The following is an 18714-nucleotide window of genomic DNA, read 5'->3' as shown; positions in this document are numbered from 1 at the left end:
TCTCTGACTAATTTCATGTAGCATAATACCCTCCAGTTCCATCCACATAGTTGCAAATGGCAAGATTTCGTTCTTTTTCATTGCCGAGTAATACTCCATTGTATATATATACCACATCTTCTTTATCCATTCATCGATTGATGGCCATTTGGGCTCTTTCCATACTTTGGCTATTGTTGATAGTGCTGCTATAAACATGGGGGTGCATGTGTCCCTTCAAAACAGCATAGCTGTATCCCGTGGATAAATGCCTAGTAGTGCAGTCGCTGGGTCGTAGGGTAGTTCTATTTTTAGTTTTTTGAGGAACCTCCATACTGTTTTCCAGAGTGGCTGCACCAGCTTGCATTCCCAAGGAATTTATTTTTTGATGATCCGGCCGGTGTAAAATACATGCCAACGTGGCGGTGTGATCTGCATTAGCAAAAGCCTGGAATGAACCTGAATGCCTATTCATAGGAGATCAAATTGTGCTTCATATATGCAATGAGATGCTACCCAATTGTAAAACAAGAGAATAGCATGTTACTATCCTTTACTTTAAAATAAAAAGGGGAGAAGAGTAGAATTTTTTGCTTGCATTAGGAAAAAGGGGACACAGACACATGCAAAACTCCAATGGCACTGATTACCTGTGGAGGATAGGGGAGTAGGAGCTGGGCAATGGGAGAGATAGGAAGGGAGACTTTTAATGGAACAGCTTTTTAGGTAATTAAAAAAATTTGTCTAATCATGTAAGAGATTAATCTATTTTAAAATTACATAAACTAATTTAAATACACAGATGTCCAGGCCCCACCCTGGACCTCAGATGGGGCCCAGGAATTTTAAGTTTTATGAGCTCCACTGATAATTCCCCCTGGCTGGGGGCCCCTGGTCTAGGGTAGTCAGAGCGTCTTCTCCAAACGTGCTCTATGTTTGAGTTCCACGTTCTTTAAAAGAATTTTTTTTTAATATTTATTTTTGAGAGAGAGAGAGAGAGAGAGAGAGAGAGAGAACACAAGTGGGGGAGGGGCAGAGAGCTTGGGAGACACAGAATCCAAAGCAGGCTCCAGGCTCTGAGCTGTCAGCACAGAGCCCAATGCCAGGCTGGAACTCACCAACTGTGAGATCATGACCTGAGCCGAAGTCAGACGCTTAACTGACTGAGCCACCCAGGTGCCCCTGAGTTCCACATGCTTAATCTGAATCTTGGGCAGGTTATTCAACAGTGTGTACTGAACATATTAATCAGTCAGACTCATTGATTTCATTCCTATCAGCCCTGTTTCTGGGTATGATCCCTAAAAACAGATTTGGAGCCGGAAGAAAGGATCCACCTGTTACAGCCCTTCATGGGAAAACTGTGGGTGGCAGGACTTGAACTCGGGTTTTCTCACCTTATGCTTTCTAGAACACAGGGTCTTGAAGAGAAGTCATTCTTGGATTCCTGGGGAGTGAGGTCCAGAGATAGGACTCATTCAAATGAAGCTCATATTTTCTAAAGCAAAGGGAAATGTACACTGGTTCAGACACCCAGGGCAGCTCCACAGGCCAACGGGAAACCCTGGATCCCCAAATGGTCTTTGCTTAGTTATTAGGCCCCAGTCTACTGAGATTTGGCTGGGTGCACAGGACTCCTTTGAGCCCTCATTGAAGGAATGGCCATGTTGAATTTTCCTGATCTTTTGGTGATTTTACTTGGTTCTGAGTTGTATGTTTATCGTGGAGCTTCAGACTCTGTGATTTATTTAATCATTTCCAGTAATTTATTCCCTCCCATTGCCCCTTTGCAGATACTTTAATATTCCAACTAAAGTCTTGGGATTTGAAAATTATAATAAAAATCACACCCATACCCCTGCATGCAGGGGTATATACACACCAAATTTGGTTTTACATCCCAGAGGTGACTTATTGGTTAGCCAAAGCCAGGTGAAAATAATGCAGCCTTGGTAGGCATATTCTCTTCTAGGATAGTTGAATAATTTCAAAATCAGGTTTTCAGCACATCAAATGAAGACTAAATAAAACAGAATAAAATAAAAACAAATAAAACTACCAAAATACGTTAATGAATACCGTCAATTATCTAAATTGCTAAAAACCAAAAGTAATTATGTAAAACAATCAGGTAATTGAAGCCAATGTGTTTTTTCACTTTATGAATTCATTTGTATATTCACTTATGTGGATATATATATGAATATATCATGATTTCTTTTTTAAACTTTTAAAAAATTTTTATTTATTTATTTTGAGAAAGAGAGAGAGAGCAAGCAGGAGGGGGAGAGAGAGAATCCCAAATAGGCTCTGCACCGTGAGTGCAGAGCCTCAAACTCACGAACTGTGAAATTATGACCTGAGCTGAAACCAAGAGTCAGACGCTTAACCGACTGCACCACCCAGGTGCCCCATATCATTTCTTATTATGAAGTCTTTATAATGAAATCACTTGCCTTTAATATCTAGACTTGTCTTTACAGCATGAAAATTACCCACGATAACACATTATTGCATTATTTATCAAACATGTTTTTAAGCTACAGAAATTCTTGGATGTTTCTAGCAGGAAAGAGCAATGAGAAAATTTGGATTTTTGTTAACAGTTTTATTCGCGAAGCTAACTAGCCATTAAAACAGAATTTCTGGCTCCATTAGAGCCACACACAAAAGACACTGCTAACTGTGACATCCTGGTGGGAAATGTAAGACTTGTACAAATAGGTTTTGCTTGCTGGTTATAGCTGAGCTTCTTAGGTGGCTTTAGGACTGGGAGTGTGCGCAGTGCACATATTCCTGATTGTTCTTTCCCTAGGTTGGAACTCGCCCTACAGCAGCATGGTTTTCTAGAGGCCTCTTTCGGTACTTGACTTGAGCCCATGGCATGCGTGTGCAGGGGCCCTGAAACCTATGCTTTGTGGGTTGGGCTGAGTGCTAATTAGGATTCGTTTCAACCACAAATGGTGTAAACTCCAAAGTGACATTGGCTTATCCAGGATGGAAATTTGTTTCTGTCTTGTGGAAGGTCTGGCCTAGCAATTCAGCATGCCACTCTGCAGTATTTGAGGCTCAGAAGGCTCTGCCTGGCCTTCTGCAGGGTGGAGGAAAGGATACAGAAGGGCACACCCACAGCGTCTCTTATGGAAGATATTTGGAAGCTGCCACAGACTTATGCTTATATCCCATTGGTCAGGACTTAGTCACATGGCCACACCTAGCTGCAAGGAAGGCTGGGAAATGTAGTCTTCCCTCTAGGCAGCCTTGTGCCCCTACCCACATCAAGGGCTTTGACTCTTGGAAGAAGGCCATGATGGATACTAGGGGCAGCTTATAAGGAATGAGGGCGGAGTCATTTGGGAAGGAGCCTTCTCTTTTTCATAAGGGGATGAAAGTCCCCCTAGAGGGAAACTCTCAAAACAGTATGATTTCTGTGGTCTCTCTGCCTCTTGATCTCTATCTAATTTTCTTCAAGTCCAGGGAAGAAGATGACTAGGAGGGAAAAATACACCTGTTCCTAGTATCTGTTGCTTTATCAGTTTTGTGTATGTTTAAATTTGGGGGGTTTCCCTGCTCTACCCAGGCAGCATGGTGTGACTATCAGGGCATAGTTTTTGGTGTCAGATTCAAGTGTGAGTACTGACCCCACCCCTCTTTTAGTTTGGGGTCTTCCAGAAGCCGAGCCTGATAAAGGGGTTTGAGGGCAAGTAGCTTATTTGGGAGGTGACCTCCAGGAGCACAGGTTGGGGAGTGAGGAAGTGAGGCAGGAAGGAAAGGCAGAAAACACTGAGTGCCCTCAGCAAGTTAACCTGGAGCGAACTTACCGGATGGAGAGACACTTCAGTTGTCCTAGCTGAGGGCAATGGGGCTGGGGTACTTATGTACCCACTCACCTTCTGTCAGAGGTCGAGGGCTGCCCCAGGGGCACTGACTCTGTGGCCTGTCCAGCCTGCCCTGCCCACTGGCCCAGAGCAGGCCTTGAGGGCACAGAGATGAGGGTGAAGTGCCCTGAGCATCTGCCCAAGGTTATAGGCCAGTTTCTCAGCCTCAGTTTTCTCATTTTCCCCCGGTGGTGGGAGGGTGGGGGAGGGCAATGATAACTGCCCTCTTCCAGGGTTTTGTAAGGATTAAATGGCATAATCCAGAAAAACGGACACATGTATAGACACAATAGTACAGGCAACCCAAACAAGGTCAAGGTCAGGTTAGTGGTGTTTGTTGTAGGTCATGTAGGGTGGTCTCCCATTCTCTGTGTCACTGCTGTATTTGGGTTAGGAGTGTGTGGAGATACGATTCCCTTATCCTTGATGTGGATGGGCAGGGGTAGGGGGGTGGTGGAGGGGTTGGGGGGGGCGGAGGTTGGGCCTCCAGGCTGGGGGACTCCTGTTCACTTACTGCTCCCAGTTACCCCCGTGCATGGTGGCCACAGCACCACTCTGTGCGTGCGCCATGCTGTGGAAAAGGTGAGGAAGCGACAGGCTCAGCGGTGCAGCATTAGCTACTATTTTAAACTTAAGGACCTCTCCTTTTTTTATTTTTATTTTTTAATGTTTATTTATTTTTGACACAGAGAGAGACAGAGCATGAATGGGGGAGGGTCAGAGAGAGAGGGAGACACAGAATCTGAAACAGGCTCCAGGCTCTGAGCTGTCAGCACAGAGCCTGACGCGAGGCTCGAACTCACGTACTGTGAGATCATGACCTGATCCGAAGTCGGACACCCAACCGACTGAGCCACCCAGGCGCCCCAGTTAAGGACCTCTCCTTAAAGAGACAGCATATACTCTGTAACGCTGATTGTGTGGTCGTTACATATGGAATCACGGAAGCTGCCCAACTTTTGCTTATGTGTCCAATTTGCAGGTATGAAAACGAGTGTGAATGTCAGCTGCTCCTAAAAGAAATGCTGGAACGGCTTAACAAGGTGAGCTGAGCACATCCGTGAGTCTGAGTAGGGACAGAATGGAACTAAATGGCTGAAATGACCATTGCGCATTCCTCTCTGTGTCTTTTTAGGATTTGCCTATTTCTTTTGCTGTCACTCTTTCTTGAGTTCATAATTGCTTTTTTTTTTTAATATTTATTTTTGAGAGATAGAGCACGAGCCGGGGTGGGGCGGGGGGCAGGGAGAGAGAAGGAGACACAGAATCCGAAGCAGGCTCCAGGCTCTGAGCTGTCAGCATAGAGCCCGACGCGGGGCTCGAACCCACAAACCGTGAAATCATGACCCGAGCTGAAGTCGGACGCCTAACCACCTGAGCCACCCAGGCGCCCCTTGAGTTCATAATTTCAACTAAATCTTTTTGTGAACTCACATACCCAAGACACATACTCCTTTCCCACCACACACAGGGTCTTGCCAGAGAATCCGAGACCTTTAAGCTTATGACAGCTAGGCTGTGAACACAAGGCAGCATCACAGCGACCAGCTGGGATTTTGCCATTCCGATGTACCGGTCCCAAACACCAAACTCAGGAAACTTGCTTTGGTTATTGGGATGCAAGGATAACTCTGTTCTGTTGGCTGAGAGTCTCTTCTACAGGGGAACTCTCAGGGAACAGAGGAAGAAATTTCCAAAGAAATTTCCATTTCCCTTCAAGCTCTTCCCTCTTGGAGCCTGGAGAGCAGCTATGTGGAGGGCACCAGGGATTCTCAGCTTCTTGCTGGGACCCTCCTGCAGAGTTGTATGGGGTTGTTCTTTGCAGGGAGTTTCCTTCTTCAGATCCTCTGTCATCAACGTAACTGATTGGATTTTCTGCTCTAGCCAGGGGAACTTGACTACCAAATGGAATAATCCTGGATCTCAGAGGTTGGGCAAAACCAGGGATGGCAAATAACTGTAATTTCAGAGCTCACATGTCTTGAGCTCATGGAGCTCTGTTCCGTTGAAGGGTGGCTTATTTCGGGCACATGGCCGCTTTCCCCCTTTCCCTTCCTTTCACACCCGTAATTCCTCATCAGAATTGCTGATAAAACACAGCACCTTTCCCTGCTGGGCCCAGATGTGTGGCCCTAGGATTCTTCTCCACCTGGAGCCCCAGGCAACCACTTCAGATAGTTGAGGTTAGCTCAGGATGTTTGCCAGTCCCTGGCTTTGCCCAGCCTCTGTTGTCCAGGATTAGTCTGCTAATCAGTGGGAGTTAGAACCACAATGTAGGGAAACTGAATTTTTCTTTGTCTGTATTATCCACCACGTGATGCTTCTGTGTCCTTCCCTTTGTGAGCATATAATACATTGTCCAAACAAGGACACTGTGTTTTGAAAGGAGCTGCTGTCAATAGTTGCCAAGGCCAAGTGATAGAAACTGGAATAGTCTCAGGCCAGCCAACATGTGAACACTCCGGATATAAACACAAAGGCGGGGGTGGGCGTGTGCTTCAGGAGAGCCCTAAGTGCACAGGCTCAATGATTGGTCTTGTATTGGGTTGGGTTGCTATGGCCCCAAGTCTGTTGAAGGTGGGATTTGGGTGTTGTTAGCATCAGGCATCGCCCAGCTGTTCTGCTCATATTTGTAGCTCATCCCCATTCTTGTTTTTGGTGGTGATCCCAGGCTGCCAGATGGGGCTGCCATCTTGTCCACAGACCACTACCTTCAGGGACTTAGGTGCCCGACACCCTTCACTTAGCTACCAGTTCAGCCCCTCCCCAACCCACCACATTTTGCTTTGTGCATATTTGTCCTCACTGCAAGCAGATCTCTCTCCAGACCTATTTCTGAGGTTGTCACTCATGCAGTGCCATCGTGTGCACTCTTCATAGAAGAGTGAGACAGAATGTAGTCCCTCTTTTTAGCTTTGGTGGAAAGTAACATCAAAGATTTATTTATTTATTTAAAAAAATTTTTTAAGCTTATCTTGATCAAGAGAAAGAGAGCAAGTAGGGGAGGGGTAGAGAGAGAGAGAGAGAGAGAGAGAATCCCACGCAGGCTCTGCATCATCAGCGTGGAGCCCTACGTGAGGCTCGAACTCACTGTGAGACCATGACCTGAGCCAAAACCAAGAGTTGGGTGTTTAAGTGACTGAGCCCCCCAGGCGCCCCAGTAACACTGAATTTAAAAAGAAGCTCCAGCCTTCTGTTGTTTTTCTCTTGTTACAAAAGCAATAACGTATTCTCAGAAGAAAAACACGGCAGTGGAGATCATGAAAACTAAGGGAAAAGGCCTCCCTGCCATTTTGTCCCCCTGAAACCACAGCTGCAACACCTTTGTGTATATTGTGACAGGGAGTCTGGACAATTGAAGTATGGGTCCCATTGAAGTAAGGATTACGAAAGTCCTGGGGAAAGACGCTACCAGCAGCTCGGGCCAGAGCCATCACAGGGCATCGGTGTGGCTCTTCCCTGGGTCCAGGGAAAGACACTTCTGCCCAAAGTGAGCTGTGCAGCCCAAAACGGGAGAACAGCTTGATCATAGGACCCTTCTCGCCACTGTTGCGTATCTGTGAGACTTTGAGGGAACTGCTTCATCTCCCTGAGCCTCAGCTCCTTCATTTCCCAAGCGGGAGCAGTAAGAGTTGCCACCACCATGGAGTGGATGTCTGTCGACCCACACAGTAAGAATGAAGTGGCAGGATAGTGCATGTGACTTGCCTGTCACGGTTATTATCGCAGAGCCCTTGATGTGATGGATGCCAGCTTAGTTTCCCCAGAGGGTGGGATTCATAGCCCTGGTGGTGTGCGGGGTGATTTTAGATGGTGCGTGGAGGAACCATTTTTTAGGAGCTCTGAATTTATTTTTATGGTTGCCTCTTCTCTACAGCAGGTGACATCAAAAAGTTCCTTTTTAAATGCATGCAAGTGAAAATGAGTCAGTTTGAAGAAAAATGTGGAGTGACTAATAGTACAGGTGGTGCTCGGATGTAGCAGGAATCACGACGCAGGGATTGGCCAAGCCCGGGCGCTAGCTTGGAGCCTCAGCATAGTTGTGTGGTTATTTATTTCACCCTCAGAAAAGACCCAGTCCAGCCCATTTGTTGCCAGCGTGGAGGCCCACCCTTGGTGAGATTCAGTGACTTAGGAGCCCCACAGCCCATCCTTGGCAGGCGTAGTCAGGAGCCAGGTGTAGTCAGGAGTCTTTTGTGTACGTGGCTCGTTCCCGGCCTCCAGTCCCTGACTCTCAGGAGACAGACACAAAGCCAGGGTCTCTGGGTAAAGATGGCCCCTTCACACTTGATGTTGGTGCTCCGTCCATATCCCCTGGGCCACCCCTGAGGTCACACAGACCTGCTGAGCATACTGGCAGCTTCCTGCGTGTCTCTGGCTGTGGGGATGTGCATGATCCGCTGGAGGCATAGGCTGGAAGTGAGGCAGTTAGCTCCCCAGGAGCAGCCCTCGGCCACTGAGGGGTGAGAGTGGGTGGATGTGTTCCCCAGCTGCCCCATCCCTTGTAGCAAGAGTTCACAGGTGAGTTCTGTTGAGTCTCTCCATGTGCCCCCAGCAGGACTGAGGTCTGGTTGTCCACGGCAGTAACCTACTCATTACACAGCGTTATTGCCTTTTGTTCCTTTCCCCGGATCACTTCCTCCCTTCCAGTGCTTCTTGGAATAAACAACATGTATCCAATCCTTGCCTCAGGGAAACTGAAGGGGCCGGCCAGGGGAAGGCTGGACCTTCTTGTTCTCTGTCCATTGAGATGGTCACATGAGCAGATGAAAATGCAAGAGTATATTCATGTCTTGTTGGCTGGTCCTATAAAGGATTTTGGTCGACAAATCTTGGAATGTCTGCACGCATCAGATCAACATGGTTTTGACTGTCATCTTAGTCTCAGCACCCCTTTCCTTTGCTCTGGTGGAAGAGATTCATTCATCCCTAGGTGTGGCCATGGAAAATGGGGTACAGGAGAAACCGTTGACCCGGTCTTTGAACCATGTTTGGAAAATATCACCGTGTATGTTGACAAGACTGATTGCTGCTGCTTTCATCAGACTGTTATCTGTGAATATTGCCCACGTAATCACATCTCCAGAACAGAGTTACTGTATTTGTAACAGCCACATAACCTAAAACGAGCCACTCTCTGCTAGGCATTTGGAAATAAAATAAATTCTGTAACATACCACTTACATACTATGGCCAAAGGTATTTTGTTTGATGCAGTAAGACTTCTTGATGACTTTTAAATATTTGGGTTTGGCTGAACTCCAGGACCCGTTTTCTCTCTGTGTATATATGGCTGTTGGTCCCAATAATGCCCAATGTTGTATTTTAAGAAAACTATAAGGAGGCTTTCAGGTTTCTCTCCTATTTTCCTTTAAAATCTCCAGAATTTTAAAATGATGTAGGTTCTAGTCAAATGCTTTCACTTAACAATTTTTAAAGAAACGCCTAAAGCTGTCATAGGTGCGCTTTCTTCATGCAATTTGTAGATCTTTAATTTGTCCAGGAAAGGGTAAGAAGCAAGGGCATTTGGGGAACACCAGGGTGGGGCTTGATGCCTTCACCTTCAGGGCTACAGGCCTTCATTTGCCTGAGAACAACTCTGGGGCTGGAGATGAACTTCCGGGGCAGAAAAGGAGAGGGAACTGGGTAGGCTGAGTTCAGGAGGAGGCTGGGGGCGGGGAGGCTGGGAGAACAGAAGGGGAGAGGAGGAGCCAGGAAGAGTGCCCAGGGAGAGAAGACAGTGGGAAGAGAGGGAGCAGAGTCTAGAACATACTCAGCACCGTCCTCCAGGCCAGCCTGAGCCCTGGGAAGGAAGGCAAACCTACAATTTCTGGAAAGGTTTTTGGTGTCCAGGGTTGAAGTGTTTTTAATTAAATCCTAATTGACTAGAAATCTCAATGAACTTGAATACCCATTCTTGAGCAGCTTTTCTTTTGGGGCGGGGGGGTGGCTGATTGGATGCTGGATTTGAGGCTGGGTAAAGATACAGACAGTGGGTTTTTAAAGGGATTTCTGGCATCCCTGTGAATGGGTTGGCAAGGCTGATTCTTCAGAGGCACGCTGGACTCTAGTTATTTCCCTAGTTTCTTTCTCAAAAAGTGGTTTAGATCAGCGATTCTGAAATGCCCATGTCCACCAGCAGCACCTGGAGGGCTTGTTAAAATACACATTTCTGGGTCCTGACTGCAGAAATTCTGACCCAGTACATCTGGGATCTGCCAGATATTTTACACCCCGAATCATTGTACACTTCTCATTTTCCCTCATCATCGGTAACCACACTTTGAGAACCACCAGATCTCAAACACGTACAGCATCAGGGTTGGAATGTTTTCGAAAATTAGACTATTGACCCAGCGTCTCGATTCGGAAAGAATCTAGATGCTTCTGCTGGTGGAGCTTTTGAAAATGCAGCTGACAGCATCCAAAGCATAATAAAAACACCAGCGTCCACACATTTCTGAGTTCTGGTGCAAACAAAAGAAAACACTTCCAAACGAATTTTCCTCAACATACCAGCAACTGCACATTCCAGAGGTACCTACTCACCTTTGGGAATTTGGGGGACGGTTTATCAGATGACTGTCCTCAAAGCAGGAGAATGTGCGTGCAGAGGCATCTGTATAATCCCTATTTTAAGGGCAAATATCGGCTAGCCTCTGTTATCACCACGAGCAGCTTTAAAGGCTTGGCTGATGGGAGCCGAGAGTGGTTGTTTGGGCACCATCCTAAGAGGGAGATGTGGAAAGAAAGGCAGGCACCTTGCAGGATGGGGTCAAGACTCAGCACTTAACTCTTGACTAGTAGAGACAGATTCCAGTCCTGTTGTTTCCCGGTAACTTCCGTTAACTAGCTGCATGACCCACTGGTTGATCTGGCCTCAGGCTGGCCATCTATAAGGAGAGACTCTAGTTTCTGAGCTGCGATTGGCAGAGCCCACAGGCCCATGGAGCTGCTGAGGGGCCTCTGAGGGAAGAGGGCTGCTGGATGGACCCCACTGTGGTCATGCTGTTCCAGAAACACGTCTCTGCATTGCCGCTATGCAATGACATCCTGGGATATTTTGTGGGAAGGATGACACATGTGACTTAACAAACGCTTGAGGACCAATGATCTCGGGGTCCTCTCTATTTCTAAAAGTGTGAGTGTTCGATCCCTTTGTAAGTAATGACACAAAGTGTCCTTGAAACTGTATTCCCAGTTCTTCAGCTCTGGTGACTGTGGGTCAATCATGGATGAGTTTTGGTAAAATGAAGATGTGTGAGAATTCTCTGTCCTGCTTCCTCCTCAGCAGTCTTAAGAGGAGGGTATGGTGAGAGGCTGGGGATGAGATTAGTGGGTAGGGAGGGTAGAAAGATATCCAGAAGGACCAGTTCAAGGTCTTCCACCAACTCTGTCCTGGATTGAGCCCTGCCCAATCACTTCCACAGCAAACCCCTGCTCCTGAAGGGGGTACAGCTGCATCCCCAAACACTTTGATCGTCCTTCCCATCATTGTGGTCCTATTAGGACGATCAGTCAAGATGGTGGTCTTGTGACCCATGATGGTCATCACAGCCCTCTCCCAGAACTGGAGAGACACGGAGATGAATTCATTGGCAGCTGGGTCATCCTGAGGGCGGAGCCATTACCTCCTGCTGTTTAGATTCCTGGGACTGTCCTGCTTTGTCTTTCTTGAGCCCCGGCTGCCTTCCCTTTGGTGTCTGTAAGTTATCCTGGCTCTGTCTGGTTCCTCAGCCCTTTCCCATTGCTGGACAGTCACCTAGGCTTTCTTTGCCCCACGCTTTCTCTCTCAGAGGGGCTTCGCTAGGCTCAGGTGATAATTCTGGGGAGTTCAGAGAGCCAGTCACCAGGGCCTCCAAGGGACCTGCCCACTTGCCCTGGGGAATTAACACCTCGATTGTATAAGGGCATATTCGTTACTGTCCCTGGGACACAGGATTTGAGGGCCCATTGTTAAGTCCTGAGGACAGAGCTCATCAAAAGTCAGTGAACGATCAGATCAATTCATTAATCAAAAGAATGAGCCCAGAAAGTGAACACCCATAGTTAGATTGCACATGAATTTAGTTCAGACCGTTCAGAGTTCAGAGCCCTGTACCTGGGAACATGCATTCTTGTCTTGTAATTTGGTTCATTCTTTTACTTCTGATTAGGCAAAAAAAGACTTCAGACCCTGTGTGGGTCTCCTAAAGGGTGCGATTTTCCCCTATGCTGTTGTGTCTGCCAGTGGGCAGCGGAGGCCAGCTCCAGGGCCAAAGAGTGAGAAGAGCCTTGGGGAAAGCAGAGGAGTCTAGGGGCAGTGGGCAGGGAGCCAGCTCTAGGCTGGGGTCCTTCCCTCCTTCTGTCTGAGGGTTCCCTGCCTGCTTGCTCAGTGTTGGCCTCCCTGGTACCCATAGAGGGACTGGAAATTCTTCCAAGGGAAGGATTTAGTAACTGGAAATTAGAGGAAAGACACTGGGGACATTCTCCCCCCAGGCAGAAACCTGGAGGAGATACCGAGGAAGAATGAGATTCTCCTTTGTGCCTAAAATTAATCCTGTAGAGCTGCGTTGTCCAGCTGAGGAACCACCAGCCACGTATGCTGGGGAGTGATTGAAACACAGGGAGTTCAAATCACAGTGTGTTGTAAGTGTAAAATATAAGCCAGGTTTCAAAGACCTTGCCTGAAAAAAAAAAGGATGTAAAATATCTCATTAATACCTTTTAAATATTGATTACAGTGGTGCCTGGGTGGCTTAGTTGGTTAAGTGTCCGACTCGTGATTTTGGCTCAGGTCATGATCTCACAGTTCATGGGATCGAGCCCCACATTGGAGTCTGTGCTCACAGCGTGGAGTCTGGTTGGGATTCCCTCTCTCCCTCTCTGCCCCTCCTCTGCTCATGCATACATGCTTTCTCTCTCTCTCAAAATAAATAAACTTAAAAAAAAAAGCGTTTACGTGATGAAAAGACAATATGTGGGGTATATTGGGTGTAATAAAATATATTACTAAAATTACTTTCACCCATTTCTTTTTATTTTATTCTGTGTAGCTGCCAGAAATTTTTAAAATTATGCCCAAGACTTGGACAGTGCTGTATTAGGATAGCTTATTTCATTTTTACTTGCATAAACCCTATGCAAACAGGAATGCTTTAATATGCATTTCTGATGTTTGCCAACTGACCCAGTTGATTTTGTAGAACTCTGAAGAAGTTCTTTTAAGAGAAACTCAAGGTTATTTTTGGTAGATAAAATACCCTCAGAAGTTCGAGTTGGGTGGGGATTAACTGCTCCCCTACAATTTTGCTCAAGTTTCGGACCAAATTCACACAGGCACATATTTCTTTTTTTTCCTTCTTCTTTTTTTATGTTTATTTCATTTTTGAGAGAGAGAGAGTGAGCGTGAGCAGGGGAGGGGCAGAGAGAGGGAGACACAGAATCTGAAACACGCTCCAGGCTTCGAACTGTCAGCACAGACCCAACATGGGGCTTGAACTCACGAAGTCAGAGGCTTAACCGACTGAGCCACCCAGGCGCCCCGGGCACGTATTTCTTAATTAAACATTTTCATACAGCCTGTTTTCTAGTCTAACGAAGTCCCAGCTCTCCCACGTGGCAGTTGCTGACACAGCACTTTGCGTGAAAAGCTCATTCAAAGCAGGTGATCCTTTGGAGTCAGAAACCTGATATCTTTATTGTTAGCCTCCAACAATCAAAATCTTCCTACGCCAGGCATCTTTTATAGGAGTGATGAAGGAATCAAGTGCCTTTCTGAGGAGTGCAGGCCAAAGGCCTCCCTGGAATCTAAACCCTATTTGTGCAAAAGTGGGATTTGTCTCAAAATACCTGGGCCCTTGCACATGCTGACTGTTGTAACTCTTTTCACACGAGGGTGGACAGTGTCTTAAATATGTTAGCCAACCACCTATCTGCCTTTGTTAATGAAAGCCGATTGCTACCATTCATGCTTTTTAACAAGTCATTAATAAGTCAGTAAAAATTCCCTTGGCAAGGCCTCAGGTATTGGCAGTTGACATTGCAGGGGGGTCTCAGGAGAGTGACAGTCTTGAGGAACCCAAGCAATGCTCACCTATAATAGCGTGCTGGACCCAAGGGACACTCACCTGTAATATTACACTGGACTGCGGTAGCATTAAGGCAGTTCCAGCCATCACAGCACTGTCCTATTAAGAGCACAGTAATCCGGGGCGCCTGGGTGGCTCAGTCGGTTGAGCATCTGATTTCGGCTCAGGTCATGATATCACAGCTCGTGAGTTTGAGCCCTGCGTTGGGCTCTGTGCTGATAGCTCAGAGCCTGGAGCCTGCTTTGGATTCTGTGTCTCCTTCTCTCTCTGCCCCTAACCCACTCGCATTCTGTCTGTCTCTCTCAAAAATAAATAAACATTAAAAAAAAAAAAAAAGAGTATAGTAATCCAACCTATTTGGTTCATCCAAACAAGATCAATGAGATAAAAGTTGGTGAACTATCACAATGTTTGATGAGGACACTCAGCCTTGTGTCATACATGTCACTTCCCACTTTAAAGGAATAAACAGCATTCACCACAGCAATCATTCTAAAAAATATGCATATTGTATTAAAGAAACATCGTGTCAGAGTAAGTGTCAGCAGTACTTGGGAGAAAACTATTAAAACGAAGGTTTCATCGTTAACGGAAAATTCTTTCTCAGTCTTAGAAACTCAACTTACTGATGCTGAGATATAGAACAGATATAGCTGTAACTTAAATTTTAAGGCTGTTGGTATGTAAATATATGCTAATTTTCTCCCTGATCTTTTAGGGAAAATCTTCGCAACCCTGACACTATTGACATTTTGGGCTGGAGAATTCTTTGTCGTGTGGGGCGTGTATTGTAAGATATCGCGCAGCACTCCTGGCCTCTACCTACTAGATGCCCGTAATCACACCCCACCGCCCAAGTGGTTACAATTGAAAATGTTTCCAGATATTACTAAATGTCCCTTTGGGGGTAAGAAACTCAATCTCAGTTGAGAACTGCCGTTCTTGACCAGAATCAATGGGCTCACCCAATGCCTTGTTGGAAATGTGGAATCTTAGACACTCTTCCAGACCTACAGAACAGGAATCTGTGTTTTTTTTTTAAATTTTTTTTTTTCAACGTTTATTTATTTTTGAGACAGAGAGAGACAGAGCATGAACGGGGGAGGGGCAGAGAGAGAGGGAGACACAGAGTCGGAAACAGGCTCCAGGCTCTGAGCCATCAGCCCAGAGCCCGACACGGGGCTCGAACTCCCGGACCGCGAGATCGTGACCTGGCTGAAGTCGGACGCTTAACCGACTGCGCCACCCAGGCGCCCCAGGAATCTGTGTTTTAATAAGACCCCAGGAGGTACATGTGCTCATATGCCCGGCCGATTTCACACCCATGTATCCCTGCCTCCACGTGTGGCTCCCTTTCTCATTGCAGGAAGCTGATGAAGCCTTACTGCATAACCTGCGCCTTCAGATCGAAGCCCAGTTTCTGCAGGACGATATCAGTGCAGCAAAGGACAGGTACAAAAAGGTAACTGTGACCCTTCCGAAGCCCGTCCCTCAGATAACCTGGTTTGGGTTTGGCCAGACAAGTCCAGGGCACTCGTGGCTGAAACATGAGCCTGCTATCGTGGGTTACTTTTGTGTGGATTGCTCCTGAACCAAGGTGGCGATGGGTTGGTTGCTGGATGGCACTCAGGGAGCCAGACATATGTAGAGGAGGAGGCAGTAATGTGTGTGTTGAGGGGAGGGAACTGATGTCCGTTTCGTACGTTACAAAGTGATCGTACATAGATCCGTCTCGAGTAAGCTAGGACCTGTCCGTTGTTTCGGCTCAAAAAACGCAGAAATACAGAAAATGCGATGTAGCTATTTATTAGCCCTGCCTCTAAACCAGTTAGTTGAGGGAACACATGGCATTCAGGAGCTTCCTCTCAGGAAGCATTCCTCTCTGCCTCCCGCCTCTGCTAGCTGCTCACAGGCCTGACTTTGGGGGGCTTTAGCGTACTGGAAAGATCAAATCCTGAGCTGCGTAACCATGGGCGAGTGCCGTCCCCACTCTGTGCTGCTTCATCTTCAAAATGCGGATGCCAGACTCTCCTTCTGCACAGCTGTGTGGTTAACTGAGTGTAGCAGACCTGTGAGCCTGGCCGTGGTCCTGGGGGCTGACCTCTCCAGTGGGCTGTGGCCTCCCTCCACCTGCCAGTATCTGCCGCTGGGCCTCCGGACGCTCGCCAGGCAGTGGAGGGTGGCTGTGCCTCATGGTAGGTGTTGGGGAACTAATGCCCCGGGAACAGCTTCAGCCAGTGACGGATGCACATTGTTGGATTCTTACCCCAGCTCCCTCTTACCTGCTGTTCTGCGCGACTCCCAGGATCCCCGGCTGGCCTGAGCGCCAGGCGCCCATAGGGGTAACTTTCCTGGTAACATTCTTATTGGCTGCCTTGCCTTTCCTGTCTCACTTCTCCCTCCAATAATGTTTCCTGGCATCTTCACCCAAATGAACTGTTTGCACTCAGACCCTTCTTTCGGGGCCTGTATCTGAGCCGACTCAGGGTGCTATAACAAAGTACCACCAACTGGTTGGCTTTATACACAACAGAGATTCATTTCTTACCATTCTAGAAGCCAGCACACTGAAAGCAGGGTGCCAGCCAGCATTCCCAGGTCCTGGTGAGGGCCCTCTTTTTCGCTTGCAAATGTCCCCCTATCACTGTGTGCTCACCTGGGCTTTTCCTGATGTCAGCTCTTTGAATTTTTTTTAAATCTTTTTTTAATGTTTATTTATTTTTGAGAGAGAGAGAGAGAGAGAGAGAGAGAGAGAGCAGGGGAGGAGCAGAGAGAGAGGGAAACACAGAATCCAAAACAGGCTCCAGGCTCTGAACTGTCAGCACAGAGCCCCACACAGGGCTTGAACTCACAGACCGTGAGATCATGACCTGAGCCGAAGTCGGATGCTCAACTGACCGAGCCACCCAGGTGCCCCGGCTCTTTGGTGTCACTTCTTATAAGGGCACTAATCCTGTCCTGGGGCCCCATCCTCATGACCACATCTAAATCTAGTTATTTCCCAAAGGCCCCACCTCCAAACCCCATCCCACTGGGGGTTGGGGCTTCAATATGTGACGTTTGGAGGGACACAACATTCCATGTCTTTCTGCTTCTGGGGAAACTGATGTACTGTGGTAGTATAGGTGAGACACCTGGTACCGCCTGGAGCCTGGTGAGTGCTGAGTAGTGTTAGACTCTCTTCCTGCCTCAGTGTGGACCTGCCTCAGCACAATGGGAGGCCCCGTTACTCATACTGAAGGGGTCCCCCTCCCTATGGTGTTCCTCTGCTTTTCTACCAGGCCTGGCCTGTTTCCTCCCCCCACCACTTCGAGGCTGTTTAGAACAATGATAATAATAAGAGCTCACACTGTGAAACTTTTGTGCATTATCTCGTTGGTCCCAACAGCAGCCTCCTGAGATAGTGTCTTAGGGTGGGCTGCCTACGAGGAGAGCCCAAGTGGTGATTTTCGTGCAATTGCTGTATTAGTGGTGAGCTCTCAGGAGGAGAGGAGGGGGAACAGGGGCATGGGGGTAGGAGCTGAGCAAAGGTGTGGGATTAGCTGGAGTCTGGTCCAGCTTGATCCCACGGGGGGCTCTGCAACATGAATCGATCACTCCACAAGGTTGGTCCCACTTTGAGGCAAGAGGGTTGGCCTTTTGTCCTCCTGTGCCAGAGAGTCATTGGTCTGGGGTGGGGGTGAGGTGGGATTGGGGGGCATTGCTTCCTGGACAAGATGGCTATTGTCTGGAGGAGGGCAGTTCTCTGCACTGTGCCATCGGTCCTCGTGCACGGAGCTGGGCACAGGTGTTCTTTCTGCTGGGAAGGGGGATCAGGACCCCCCTCCAGATCATTAGTCCTCCTATATGGAAGAACCTGAATTTTGGGAGGTTTAAATTGCTTACCTGAGGCCACACACAGCTAGTAAGTGATTTAGTCTGGGACCATCCTTGGAAGCACTGCCCTGTTCTGGGGTCAGAAAGGTCCTTTGTACCCTGCAGGGTCTCTCTGCCCCCACCTCTGCTTTCTGTTGTAGTTTTGCCATCCTGGGCTCTAGGAAGACCAGCAGCAAAAGCATCCATGTAATGGAGGGGAAATGGCGAGATCAACAAGCCTCTTTATTTGTCTTCTTGTTCTTGTGAAGATTAAAGGGAGTGTGAAGTGTCCACTGCACGGGTCGTGGTCTGTCCTGTCTGTGACGGTGAACATGTGAAAGCATTCATCCCTGGGGTCACCTGGTCCTGGAGGCAAGATCTCAAGGAGCCCAAGTTTTAATGAGAATGCTTTCCTTCCCCCAACAGAATCTTCTGGAAATTCAGACCTATGTCACCATCCTGCAGCAGATTGTCCAGACCACCCCTCAAGCATCTGCCATTACAAGTGGGATGAGGGAGGTAAGAATCAGAGCCCAGGCTGCAGGGAGAGCATACCTGGCGAGGGCGCCTACGCCCCCAACGGCCTAGTTTAGCAGAGACTCAGGTAAGGCTTCAGGTCAGGTCTGACTGGGCGCCGAGCCGCGTTCGCTGGTCACGCTCTCGCTCTGCGTTCGCCTTTGAGGTTTACCCTTCCCTGCTTTCACTCAGACTGGGAACAATTTAGGCATCTGAGGACACAGACTGTGTCCCTGACCATTGTCTTAGGCATTTCCTCTTGAGAATTTCAGGCTGTTCTTCCTTGCGTAGTTCGTAAGAAACTGCCAGACTGTTTCCCAAGGCGGTTTGCATGGTTGCAGCCCATCAACGATGAGTGTGTGAGCGTTTCTGTTGTTTTGCATCCTTGCCAGCACTGGGGATGTCAGGTTTTTATT

At 47.7% G+C, this 18714-nt stretch overlaps 1 protein-coding gene across 6 annotated transcripts in view; it reads left to right on the top strand.

Moving 5' to 3' along the window:
• Positions 1-18714, top strand: part of BFSP1 (beaded filament structural protein 1) — a 71753-nt gene that overhangs the window by 33448 nt on the left and 19591 nt on the right. For all 6 annotated transcript variants that reach the window (XM_030310135.2, XM_030310132.2, XM_030310136.2 and 3 more), the window contains 3 exons: positions 4840-4900; positions 15294-15389; positions 18209-18301. In XM_030310135.2, the coding sequence (XP_030165995.1) occupies positions 4840-4900; positions 15294-15389; positions 18209-18301 (250 nt within the window). The remainder of the gene's footprint in view (positions 1-4839; positions 4901-15293; positions 15390-18208; positions 18302-18714) is intronic.

This window comes from Lynx canadensis, chromosome A3, assembly GCF_007474595.2.
Source record: "Lynx canadensis isolate LIC74 chromosome A3, mLynCan4.pri.v2, whole genome shotgun sequence".
In the NCBI taxonomy this organism is placed as follows: Eukaryota; Metazoa; Chordata; class Mammalia; order Carnivora; family Felidae; genus Lynx; species Lynx canadensis.
The sequence above is the reverse complement of the archived record's forward strand: the minus strand, read 5'-3'. Positions and strand labels throughout refer to the sequence as shown.